This window comes from Palaemon carinicauda, chromosome 18 (assembly GCF_036898095.1).
Source record: "Palaemon carinicauda isolate YSFRI2023 chromosome 18, ASM3689809v2, whole genome shotgun sequence".
Taxonomy (NCBI): Eukaryota; Metazoa; Arthropoda; class Malacostraca; order Decapoda; family Palaemonidae; genus Palaemon; species Palaemon carinicauda.
Window position 1 is genome coordinate 18,390,991 of NC_090742.1, and position 13,532 is coordinate 18,404,522.

The 13,532-nt window shown below is 47.8% G+C and overlaps 1 protein-coding gene across 1 annotated transcript in view; it reads left to right on the forward strand.

The window, feature by feature from the left end:
• The window catches only part of LOC137657651 (uncharacterized), a 101,348-nt gene that overhangs the window by 18,065 nt on the left and 69,751 nt on the right, over window positions 1-13,532 (forward strand). The window contains exon 5 of the mRNA XM_068392052.1: window positions 2,991-3,121. Within this exon, the coding sequence (XP_068248153.1) occupies window positions 2,991-3,121 (131 nt within the window). The remainder of the gene's footprint in view (window positions 1-2,990; window positions 3,122-13,532) is intronic.

A 13,532-nucleotide genomic window follows, 5' to 3' on the forward strand; every position in this document is an offset into this window, starting at 1 on the left:
CCCAGTTCATCGAGTTAGGGAGACTCCACCTCCGCCCCCTTCAGTATCATCTAGCTGCTCACTGGAGAAAGGACATGACGCTAGAAGTGGTCTCAGTGCCTATTTCCGAAGAGATGAGGTCTACACTGACGTGGTGGAAGAACAGCATTCTTCTCAAGGAAGGTCTACCATTGGCTGTTCAGACCCCCGACCACCGTCTCTTCTCGGACGCATCGGACACGGGGTGGGGTGCGACACTGGATGGACAGGAATGCTCGGGCACGTGGAATCAGGAGCAAAGAACACTTCACATCAACTGCAAGGAGCTTTTGGCAGTTCATCTGGCCTTGATAAACTTCAAGTCCCTCCATCTAAGCAAGGTGGTGGAGGTAAACTCCGACAACACCACAGCCTTGGCGTACATCTCCAAGCAAGGAGGGACTCATTCGTGGAAGTTGTTCGAGATCGCAAGGGACCTCCTCATTTGGTCAAAAGATCGAAAGATTTCGCTGGTAACGAGGTTCATTCAGGGCGATATGAATGTCATGGCAGATCGCCTCAGCCGGAAGGGTCAGGTCATCCCCACAGAGTGGACCCTTCACAAGAATGTTTGCAGCAGACTATGGGCCCTGTGGGGTCAGCCCACCATAGATCTATTCGCTACCTCGATGACCAAGAGGCTCCCTATGTATTGTTCTCCGATTCCAGACCCAGCAGCAGTTCACGTGGATGCCTTTCTTCTGGATTGGTCCCATCTAGACCTGTATGCATTCCCTCCGTTCAAGATTGTCAACAGGGTACTACAGAAGTTCGCCTCTCACGAAGGGACACGGTTGACGTTGGTTGCTCCCCTCTGGCCCGCGAGAGAATGGTTCACCGAGGTACTGCAATGGCTTGTGGACGTTCCCAGGACTCTTCCTCTAAGAGTGGACCTTCTGCGTCAGCCTCACGTAAAGAAGGTACACCCAAGCCTCCACGCTCTTCGTCTGACTGCCTTCAGACTATCGAAAGACTCTCAAGAGCTAGAGGCTTTTCGAAGGAGGCAGCCAGAGCGATTGCCAGAGCAAGGAGGACATCCACTCTCAGAGTCTATCAGTCAAAATGGGAAGTCTTCCGAAGCTGGTGCAAGGCGAATGCAGTTTCCTCAACCAGTACCTCTGTAACGCAGATAGCTGACTTCCTTTTACATCTAAGGAATGTAAGATCCCTATCAGCTCCTACGATCAAAGGTTACAGAAGCATGTTGGCAGCGGTCTTCCGCCACAGAGGCTTAGATCTTTCCACCAACAAAGATCTACAGGACCTCCTTAAGTCTTTTGAGACCTCAAAGGAGCGTCGGTTGACAACACCAGGCTGGAACCTAGACGTGGTTTTAAGGTTCCTGATGTCAGCAAGATTCGAACCGCTTCAATCAGCCTCTTTTAAGGATCTCACATTAAAAACTCTTTTCCTCGTTTGCTTAGCAACAGCTAAAAGAGTCAGTGAGATTCACGCCTTCAGCAGGAACATAGGTTTTACATCTGAAACGGCTACATGTTCCTTGCAGCTTGGTTTTTTAGCTAAAAACGAGCTTCCTTCTCGTCCTTGGCCCAAGTCGTTCGAGATCCCAAGCCTGTCCAACTTGGTGGGGAACGAACTAGAGAGAGTACTTTGCCCAGTAAGAGCTCTTAAGTACTATTTAAGACGTACAAAGCCATTACGAGGACAATCAGAAGCTTTATGGTGTTCTATCAAGAAACCTGCTTTACCGATGTCTAAGAACGCAGTTTCTTATTACATCAGGCTTTTAATTAGAGAGGCCCATTCTCATCTGAAGGAAGAAGACCTTGCTTTGCTGAAGGTAAGGACACATGAAGTTAGGGCTGTCGCTACTTCAGTGGCCTTCAAACAGAACCGTTCTCTGCAGAGTGTTATGGATGCAACCTATTGGAGAAGCAAGTCAGTGTTCGCATCATTTTACCTCAGAGATGTCCAGTCTCTTTACGAGAACTGCTACACCCTGGGACCATTCGTAGCAGCGAGTGCAGTAGTAGGTGAGGGCTCAACCACTACATTCCCATAATCCCATAACCTTTTTTTAATCTTTCTCTTGAAATGCTTTTTATTGTTGTTTTTTGGGTTGTACGGAAGGCTAAGAAGCCTTCCGCATCCTGGTTGATTTGGCGGGTGGTCAAATTCTTTCTTGAGAAGCGCCTAGATTAGAGGTTGTGATGAGGTCCTTTAGTATGGGTTGCAGCCCTTCATACTTCAGCACCTAGGAGTCGCTCAGCATCCTAAGAGGATCGCTAGGCTCAGTAAGGAAGACGTACTTAAAAAGGCAGAGTAATGGTTCAAGTCGACTTCCTTACCAGGTACTTATTTATTTTATGTTTGTTATTTTGAATAACTGCTAAAATGAAATACGGGATATTTAGCTTCTTATGTTGACATGTATGCTGGTCTCCACCCACCCCCCTGGGTGTGAATCAGCTACATGATCATCGGGTAAGATTAATATTGAAAAATGTTATTTTCCTTAGTAAAATAAATTTTTGAATATACTTACCCGATGATCATGAATTTAAGGACCCTCCCTTCCTCCCCATAGAGAACCAGTGGACCGAGGAGAAAATTGAGTTCTTGTTGACAAGAAGTACCTGAGTACCTGCTCGACAGATGGCGCTGTTGTGTACACCCCCACCTGTATAGCGATCGCTGGCGTATCCCGACCTTAGATTTCTGTCGGGCAACAGAGTTGACAGCTACATGATCATCGGGTAAGTATATTCAAAAATTTATTTTACTAAGGAAAATAACATTTTGAGTAATCAGTAGGTTCATTTTCATTGTTGACTTGTTGCATGTATTCTTATCCATTGTATTTCTTTTTTTAATCCCATCTCTAGAAATAACATGTAGCCTGTTTAAAACAATTCTTTGGAATTGGTTAAATTTCTTTGTATTTTGTGGCTGCTGCTTATTGCGTATTCCATTTTAAACGATGCTATTTTATTTGTTGATTTATTTTTTAGTGTTGGTCGAGTGTGTCAGTTGGTTGCAGCAGGGCTCAGTATCAATTCTCACGATAACCCTTTGAGTCGAAACACTCCTCTACACTGGGCTGCATCTTTTGCTGATGTTGACACACTTTCTTGTTTGATAGGTAAGTAAAATGTGTAAGGAAAGATACTGTAATATTGAGCTGGTTTAGTGGTGATGGGGTTGGTATCTTTTAAACTGGAAAATTGTAGAGTACTGTATATAGAATTCTTAGAACATGATTAGATTGATTGAGAAAAAGGTATATAAGAGTGGTCAAGTATTCAGTATCAAAAAGTCTACAGACTTATGTAACTGGGGTTTTTGATGATGGAGAAACCTATTTATGGGGAGGTACGTCTTGTAAATGCTATTACAGGGAATCCAATATGACATGAATGCAACAAGTATTCCTTTCTTTGCCGTAGGGCCAGTGTATCAACATACATGGCATGGACTCAATGTGTATAAAGGAAACCCACAGGTTCAGGCTCTATTGAAACTGCCGTAACACCTTCAATGCTAAATTTGTCTGGTAACTAAACTGATGATACATCACCCACTGAGAACTAGTATGAACACTAAAGACAATGCTTACCCAGGTGTTTATTTCTTGCCTGGCAATCATCTTTTCAATCCAGGAGATTGTCTCAGTCATGTCTCACATCTACTCATGAGTGTAGGAAAGCTGTTTGGGAATCAAATGGCATCTTCCCCCAAAAATAGGTTATTCCTAAGTCAAATCCTCTATTCTTACACGTACTATATACAAACCTTTTATCCTTTTTAATATGTATTTGTTCCGTAACCGAAATACAAACCACGCTATTTACATTGGGTTTACCTTTCAGCGTAGCTGAAATGGCGAGCCATTAGAATTTAACGAGGGTGTATTACCCCCGCGCTAGTTAGCAGGGGGGTAGGGGAGTGGAAGCTAGCTACCCCTCCCCCCCCTCACACACCGGTGAACTGCTTCACTTCACTTTTGGCTCGGACAATGGACAGACGTCTCTGTCTTTGTCCTCGCTTGGCAGCCATTGTTTGTTTTGTCTTTACTTAATCACTTACTTTTCTTTTACTCACTATATATGTAAAAAAAATTTTGTGTTTATGTATATATTTGAGTATAGAAATCAGTAAGTTTCCTTTTCAGAGTTTGTTGTGTGTAGTGTACGATATCTCCGTGGAGCCCTCGGCAGTTAGGCCACCATGGTGTAATTTCATGGGTCGCGATCGAGTTTGACTACGGTCTTTCTCTCTCTCTCTCTTTGAGGTCGTTCACCCTTTTACTACGTTACTTTTACTACGTCTGAGTAGCTTCCTTCCCGTGTGGGTGGGGTTGCTACGCCGTACGTTTTGTCTCAATTAGTTTATGATTCTAATTGTATTTGTTGATTTTTCAGCTTTGTAGAACAATTCCTTTCGGGGCTTTTTGTTCTTTCTTTAGTGTTCATTCATTTTTAAATTACATAATTACATAGTTACATAATTATAATTGTTATTTTTCAATATCAAACTTACCCGATGATCATATAGCTGCATCCCTGCTGCCCGACAGAAAAAATCTACGGGCGGAATACGCCAGCGATCGCTATACAGGTGGGGGTGTACATCAACAGCGCCATCTGTCAAGTAGGTACTCAAGTACTCGATGTCAACATAGAACCAATTTTCCCTCTGTCGTGCCACAGGCAAGACCTACTAAATACGCCGTCCCTAACTGGATTTGTTTTCACAGCGAATTGGTGAAGTACACTATTCCAGTTTTGAGCTTTCGCTATGCAGGGGTTTTATCTTCATTTCAAAACTTGAACTCGTTTTGGATAGATTTAATTATGGCCGACCCTTCCCTTAGACGGAAGTGTTGGTGACGAAGAGAGTATGGACTCTCATTCACTTTTAAATGGCCGATCCTTCCCTAGACGGAAGTGTGTTTAGGTTTTTGGTAATTTTGCTTAACAAGTTATAGATCTATTTAGTTTATATCTCTCCGCCTTTATAGGCCTCTTCGATTAACTTTCCATTTATTATAAACTTATAAAAATTAATTTTTATGTTTGTTTATATGCGACCTTTCCTAATAGTAGGCGGTCCTTACTTGGAACCGAAGTTAATTAACATTGAGCCCGTCATTTCGTATTTACCTTTTAGAATTTATACTTTTTTAATTTTAATGTTTTTGAAAGAATTTCTTTGGTAAGTCTCGTACTATTTTCAAAGATGAACTAACGTTTAGTTTAGTCTCCGCAGTTGTTGACGTTCAGAACGTTCAACATGCGCTCTATCGTTACGATAGAGAGAGAGTATTTCACGGTTTCACGTTGCAGTAAGAGTAAACCGATTCTAGCGTTTCGTTCATTCTTTCTTAGCTTAAATGGTTTAAATTCTAATAAAGGAACTTTTTATTTAGGGAAACCTTTCAGTTTTTTCCTTTAGCAAATAATATGTTTTAACGATATATAATTGGGCTCTTCTCTCAGGTTCTAAGTCGAGAGAGAAGAGAGAGAGAGATAGAGACGGAGGGAGAGAGAGGAGAATAAACGTTTCGTTCAAGCGGGTAACGTTGTTCTCGTTTTTTACTCTTCTCCCTAGTCGCTGTAGGGGAAGAAGGTAAAACGTTTCTAGAGTTTTATTCTTGTTCCCAGGCTTTATGCGGTGAGAGATTTTAAACGTAGTTTATTTGATCTAGTGTTTAGTCTCTTTTCCAGCCACTGAATTCTTTATCTTTAATTATGTTTTTCTGTTGCATTGTAAACTGTTTTCGCAATTACTACCTTTTAATGAAGGATAGGATTGCGTGTTTCAGATAGAAATCAGTTAAAGTTTCGATTTCAGTGAAATAAGTGCTAACAGAAAATCAAAAGTGATAAAGTGATATGCGCAAAGTGTTACAGTGTTGCGTTCGAGGGTTCGTCTGTTCGTGCCAGTTGTTCACCTAGTCCGATACCTCTTACAAGCTCCCAAGCCCAGGGGAGAAGTAATGTCGAAGGACTTATGGGTTCCACAGGCCTTGATCGACGAACAGACGTTTCCCTCGGTGGTTTCGGGTGTATCTACACATGTTGCCGACGTGATCGCCCCACCCACACAAAGACGAGAGAGCCCATTTATTCCTCGTCTGCGGAAGAGGTTTCTCGCAGAAACCATGGACCAAATCTTGCAGCTTTTTAGTGCAAGTCGGTCCCTTCCGCGCAAGTCCAACGGCCTAGGTGTAGCCACTGGGTCAGTTCGGACTCGCTGCAGTCATCCGACGACTGCACACCTCCCAAGAGAGGCAAGGTGGTACCGCAACAGGCAGTAACTCCGTCTGTTGCCGCACCAGCTGTTTTAGACCCTCAGTCACAACGGACAGTAGCTCCGTTTGTTGCCGTCTTTTATAGACCCTAGTGGTCCATGCTGCAGACTATGCAGTCTCAGCTTGCTTCCTTCATGCAGGAGTATCGTGCTGAGAAGGTTGACACTGCACCTGTTAACCTACAACCTGCCACGGTTGTGCGCTCAGCAGATACTGCGGCTGCCTGCTCCCACACTCCACCTGTGAGAGCTCCACCACCGATGCGCAGTCGACCCTGCCAGACGCATGTTCATGCTGCACCCTCCGTTGACATGCGTGAGCTACCGCATCAGCAGTGGGAAGGTGCTGTAAAGCTGCCGTGTTTTTACGCAATGCGGCATGCTCCGCAACCCACGGCAGTCCCTCCCACGCACCAGCACTCCGCTTTTGTTGTTGCCAGCTCCCACACTCCGACTGCGGAGAAGGTTGACGATGCACCCGTTGGCCTACAGCCTGCCACGGTTGTGCGCCCAGCATGGCTGCCTGCTCCCACACTCTTGTTGTGAGAGCTCCTCCACCCATGCGCAGTCGACCCTGCCAGACGCATGCTGACTCCCACAGACACACGGAGCACTCCGTTGCCGTGCGTGAGCTACCACAAGCTGCCGTGTTTTGACACGGTGTGTCAGCCTCCGCAACCCACTGTGGTTACCGCCACTCGCCCGCAGCAGACTAGTCAGTCAGGAGTTGAGGCTTCCCCACACAGCTTTGGTTGTTGCCAGCTCACAGACTGTCAAGCAGTTACATGAAGTTGCCTTCTGGTCTGCTACTATGCACCAGTGCTGTATGTCCTCACGCTCCTGTTGTGGTTGACAGTTCAGTTTTTGACAGTTCACAGACTGTCAAGCAGTTACATAACGTTGCCTTCTGGTATGCTGCTTATGCACCAGTGAAACCCTCACTGAGATAACCTAGCTTTTCTCGGACATGGTTCCTGTAGATGAGAAAGTGCTGTTCTCCCTCCTTCTGATATTTCCTTGAGGACTCTGTCATTTGGAGAGGAGCCTTAAGCTGCTTAGCCTCCTATGGACTTTAATTAAAGCATAACATGCTTCCAGGGATGGTAAATGGTTCCGCTTCAGTCGCTAATCCCGTCTGTTGCCACACCTGCTCCCATAGACCCTAATGGGCTTTGTTGCAAGACATGCAGTCCAAGCTTAGTCCTTGTTAGAGGATTTTTTACGGAGAAGAACCTTCTAGCCAACAACCTTCCTTCCGGTTGGTTGTACGCCCTGTTGACGCTGAGGTATCCTACTCACGTCCGCCAGTTGAGATGGTTCCTCCACCGGTGCGACCCAGTGTGGGTTGCCAGTCGCACGTTGACGTTAAGCAACTCTCGGAGGTGGTTGTGGACGTTCAGTGTGTCACTAGGAAGACGTTCAACAACCAGCAGAGGTGACTTGTTGTGACGCAGTGCGGCAACCTCAGCAACCCGGTAGGGGGTTGTCTGCACAACCCAGACAGTCTAGACAGTTTCGGGTTGTCGCTGTACTTCCTCGCGTCCCCATGGTTGACAGTTCACAGACTGTGCAGCAGTACCATGATCTTGTGTCCGGCTCCGTCACGCATCCACCAGTGCGACCGGATTCAGCGAGTCAGACGTTGCCCACTCCGTTGCTGTTTCCTCATCAGTTTCGGATGAGGAACCCTCTGATGGGGACTTGGCTGAACAAGACGATCATCCACCAGCCATGCTATCCATCCAGAAGATGCTGAAGAAGGAACACGGCCCTGTCAGGCTGTGGATGAGTCTGGTTAGGACACTGTCATCCGTGGTTCAATTGGTGTCTCTTGGAAGACTACACCTCCGTCCTCTTCGGTATCATCTAGCTCTTCACTGGAAAAGGACAAGACGCTAGAAGCGGTCTCGATCCCGGTTTCCGGAAAGATAGTCTGGTCTGACTTGATGAAAGGACTTTATCAACCTTTGAAAGGGTCTTCCCCTGACTGTTCAGACTCCCAACCACGTTCTCTTCTCAGACGCATCGGACGTAGGCTGGGGTGCGTCCTTAGGCGGTAGGGAATGCTCGGGATTATGGAACTCGAGTCAAAGGACAATGCATTTCAACTGCAAGAAGCTTCTGGCAGTACGTCTGACCTGGAAAAGCTTCAGGTCTCTCCTTCAAGGCAAAGTGGTGGAGGTGAACACGGTCAACTCCGTGCTTTGATGTACATCTCCTAGCAAGGAGGGACCTACTCTCTGACATGGTACGAGTTCGCAAGTGACCTCCTCTCCTGTTCAACAGGTCTAGACTTTTCACTAGTAACGAGTTTCATCCAAGGCAAATTGAATGTCTTAGCAGATTGTCTCAGTAGGAAGGGACAATAATTCCAACACATTGGACCCTCCACAAGGATGTATGCAAGAGACTTTGGGTCACCTGGGGCCAGCCAACCATAGATCTCTTCGCAATCTCGATGTCCAAGAGGCTCTCAATACTTTGCTCACCTATCCCGGACCCAGCAGTAGTTCTTATAGATGCCTTTCACTAGATTGGTCTCATCTAGATCTATATGCATTCCCTCCGTTCTAGATTGTCAACAAGGTACTGCAGAAGTTCGCCTCTCACGAAGGGACAAAGTTGACTCTAGTTGCTTCCCTCTGGCCCGCGAGAGAATACTTACCGAGGTACTTCGATGGCTAGTAGACGTTCCCAGAACACTTCCCCTAAGGGTGGACCTGCTACGTCTGCCACGAGTAAAGAAGGTACTCCAAGGCCTCCACGCTCTTCGTCTGACTGCCTTCAGAATATCGAAAGACTCTCGAGAACTAGAGGTTTTTCGAAGGAGGCAACCAGAGCGATTGCTAGAGCAAGGAGAACATCCACCCTTAGAGTCTACCAATCGAAGTGGGAAATCTTCCGAAACTGGTGCAAGTCAGTATCCATATCCTCGACCAGTACCTCTGTAACTCAAATAGCTGACTTCCTCTTATATCTGAGGAAAGAGCGATCTCTTTCAGCTCCCACTATCAAGGGTTACAGAAGCATGTTGGCATCAGTCTTCCGTCACAGAGGCTTAGATCTTTCCAACAATAAAGATCTACAGGACCTCCTTAAGTCTTTTGAGACCACGAAGGAGCGTCGTTTGGTTACACCTGGTTGGAATTTAGACGTGGTTCTAAGATTCCTTATGTCAGACAGGTTCGAACCACTTCAATCAGCCTCCCTGAAAGATCTCACCTTTAAGACTCTTTGCCTGATATGCTTAACCACAGCTAAAAGAGTCAGTGAGATTCATGCCTTCAGCAAGAACATCGGATTCTCATCCGAAACGGCTACATGTTCTACATCTTGGTTTTCTAGCCAAACACGAGCTGCCTTCTCGGCCTTGACCAATATCGTTCGATATTCCAAACTTTTCGTATGGTTGGAAATGAACTAGAAAGAGTATTATGTCCTGTAAGAGCTCTTAAGTTCTATTTTAAAACCTTTACGAGGCCCGTCTGAAGCTTTATGGTATTCAGTTAAGAATCCATCTTTGCCTATGTCAGAGAATTCTTTTTCCTATTTTATCAGACTGTTAATACGAGAAGCTCATTCCCTTCTGAATGAGGAAGACCAAGCTTGGCTGAAGGTAAGGACACACGAAGTTAGAGCTGTCACAACTTCCGTGGCCTTTAAACTAATAGATCTCTGCAAAATATATTCGACGCAACCTATTGGAAAAGCAAATCAGTGTTCGCGTCTTTTATCTTAAGAATGTCCAGTCTCTTTACGAGAACTGCTACACTCTGGGACCATTCGTAGCAACGAGTGCAGTAGTGGTGGGGGCTCCACCACTACAATTCCCTAATTCCAGAACCTTTTTAATCTTTTTCTTGAAATATTTTTGGGTTGTCCGGAAGGCTAAGAAGCCTTTCGCATCCTACTTGATTTGGCGGGTGGTCAAAATCATTTCTTGAGAAGCGCCTAGATTAGAGGTTTTGATGAGGACCTTTAGTATGGGTTGCAACCCTTCATACTTCAGCTCCTAGGAGTCGCTCAGCATCCTTTGAGGATCGCGAGGCTCAGTAAGGAAGACGTACTTAAAAAGGCAGAGTAATTGTTCAAGTCGTCTTCCTTACCAGGTACTTATTTATTTTATGCTTGTTATTTTGAATAACTGCTAAAATGAAATACGCAATACTTAGCTCATAATGTCAACTTGTAATGCTGGTCTCTACCCACCCCCCTGGGTGTGAATCAGCTATATGATCATCGGGTAAGTTTGATATTGAAAAATGTTATTTTCCTTAGTAAAATAAATTTTTGAATATACTTACCCGATGATCATAAATTAAAGGACCCACCCTTCCTCCCCAATAGAGAACCAGTGGGACAGAGGAGAAAATTGGTTCTATGTTGACATCGAGTACTTGAGTACCTACTTGACAGATGGCGCTGTTGATGTACACCCCCACCTGTATAGCGATCGCTGGTGTATTCCGCCCGTAGATTTTTTCTGTCGGGCAGCAGGGATGCAGCTATATGATCATCGGGTAAGTATATTCAAAAATTTATTTTACTAAGGAAAATAACATAATTCTGTGTTGGTTACAGCTCTCCTTCTGTGAGTGTAAGTGGTTATGAAGGCACGTGCCTGTTGTGTAATTCTTGTGTTCCTTTCCCTCGGGATTCCTCTTCGGAGCCTTCCCGGGGGAATGAATGTTAACTAATGATTTTTGTTTTTATTTTTCACAGTTACCGATCTAGTTCGTTTCTGTAATGTGACAACGGAGTGAGCTGTCTTGTTGAGGCCTGGGGATTCGGCTGTTGCTGCCTCCCCTATAGATCTTCGTCAGGGGCGTGTCTCCTTCTCCTGGAAGTCCTCCCTTGACGATTGACAGCTCTCCAGTTCATTTTAGAACACTCAGGAGGCTCGCCTCCTTGTGGGGGTAACTTTCCTTCCGAGGGAAGTTTTCCTGTCCAGGCTTGAGTTTTTCCCCTTTGGGGGTTTCTTCTCTTGCCTTTTTTTCGTGCGACTATGCTCTTGGTGCTGAGCGGTCGCACCTGCAGTTACGCTCAAGGGGCTGGGCAACTGCAGGAGCCCCTCTTCGGAGGAATGCTCTTTTTAGGTCACTGGCTGACCCGTCTCTTCTACGAAGTGTTTCTCTTTCGTTCGCGAGAGAGTACACTCATAGAGACTCCTCTTCGGAGGACTCTTCTGTTGTTGTTGCTGTTGGCCGACTTCGCCGTAGGGCTCACCGTCCGCTACGTTGTAAGGGCCTCCCATCTCCCTATAAGGGTGCTTTTGAATCTCCGTATGCAGCCTGCAACTCCTTCCCCTTTAGATCTTTCCGGGGATCGATCTCCAACGCCTTCTTGACCTTCCGCCCCTGGTGCAGATGGACAGCAGTCTGACCTCGTCCTCCGACGGACAACGGTCCCTTCGGGGCAAAGGGTTGCCTCCCACGGGGGGGTTTCCCTTGCGTGTCAGGGTTCCCCTGCGTGCCCTTCTGCAGTGTTCTCTCCTGCTCTCCTGCTCAGTGTTAGCGCACAGGCGCTCTCCTGCTCAGCAGCGTTTTCCTGATCGCTAGCGTTTTCCTGATCGCTAGCGCTCTCCTGTTCGCCAGCACTCTCCTGTTCGTCAGCGCTCTCCTGATGATCGTCGCTGCTGTTCCTGTTGTGCGCCCTGCGTGCCATCGGTCTCCTGAGCGCTCTAGATCTCCTGCCCGTCAGAGCGCACCTGCGCTTCCAGTTCCTGAAACGCGCCCACATTCGCCCGCGCAATCTAGAACTTCGGTTCAGGTCTTGGACAAGGACTCTTCTTCTACGCACAGGATTCCACGCGTCGCCTTCTGCTCGCCAGCGACCACAGACGCGTCAACGTTCGCCTGCTCGTCAGTGATCTCCTGCGCGTCAACGATCGCCTTCGATCTGCCACGCGTGTCAGGTCCCCTGGACACCATCAGTAGCGATCTAGTGCTCGCCTGCTGTGGACGATCTCCGGTAGCTGAGTCTTGCCGTAGATCTTCCTCCTGCTCGCCAGCGCTCACCTTTACTTCTGTCCTTCTGTGCGCCAGCTTTCTTCAATCGCCAGCGCACATCTACGCGCCCTTTCCTGCCACGCACCAATGGGCGCCAACGGTTTTTCCTGACCGTCCAGGATCGCCTGATTGACAGCTCGCTTCAGCACTCACCTTCCTGATGCACCTGCGCGCCTTCCGTTTAGTACGATGCGCGTTAACCATCCCTAGTCTCTTACACGTCAGCGATCGCCTACGCGCCATCGCTTGCCAATGCGCCTTCACTCACTTACGGGCCATCGCTCGTCAATACGCCATCTCCCGACCGCCTGCGCTCACCCGCGCACCCACGTGCCCGCGCGACCGCGCGACCGCACGCCCGCGCGACCGCACGCCCACGTGCCCGCGCGACCGCACGCCCTCGTGCCCGCGCACCTACGCGCCCGCTCGCGAACCAACGGTATTCCATCGCGCGGACCAACAGTGTTCCATCGCGCCAACCAACGGTGTTCCGTCGCGCGAACAGACGGTGTTCCATCGCGCGAACCGACGGTGTTCCATCGCGCGAACCGACGGTGTTCCGTCGCGCGAGCCTACGGTGTTCCATCGCGCGAACGCCGGCTCGATGCCTGCAGTATCCATTGCTCGCCTACGGGTCATCGCTCGCCTGTGAACTTTCGGATTCCGACCACCAGCTCTCGCCCTTCCTACCACGCTCGCCCTCCTTCTGCGCTCCCTCGCGCACTTTCGTCTGCGCTCCTGCGTGACCGCGCATGGGCGCTTCCACGTTCGGCCACGCGCAAACCATTGATTTACCATCGCGCGAGCGCCAGGGCGATTGCGACCGCGATTCCCGTCGGGGTTTCGCAACATGGCCAGCCTGGCGAGTCTTCTGGAGCGTATTTCCAGAACACGGTCTTCACCCCGTAAACGCAGAGCATGGCACATGCAAGAGCAGGAAGAATTTTCAGGGAGGTCTGAGCATCATTCTTCTTTCCAGAACCTGGGTTAGCCCTTCCTCGTCATTCCCTGGAAGGGTCTTGCCAGGGAGCTTTCCGTTCGAGATTTCTCCATCGGGCAAGGGGTGCCTGGTTTAGCCCTTCCTCTTCTCCATCTCGTGGAAGGGGCTTACCAGGTCCTTTCCCTCCTCGGTTGCGACCCGAGGTTTTGTACAAGGAAGCTCCAGGAAGATTGTGGTTACTTTCCTCCTCTCGGGCTCAAGCACCTTGGCGTTTCGTCGCCAAGTTTCGAACT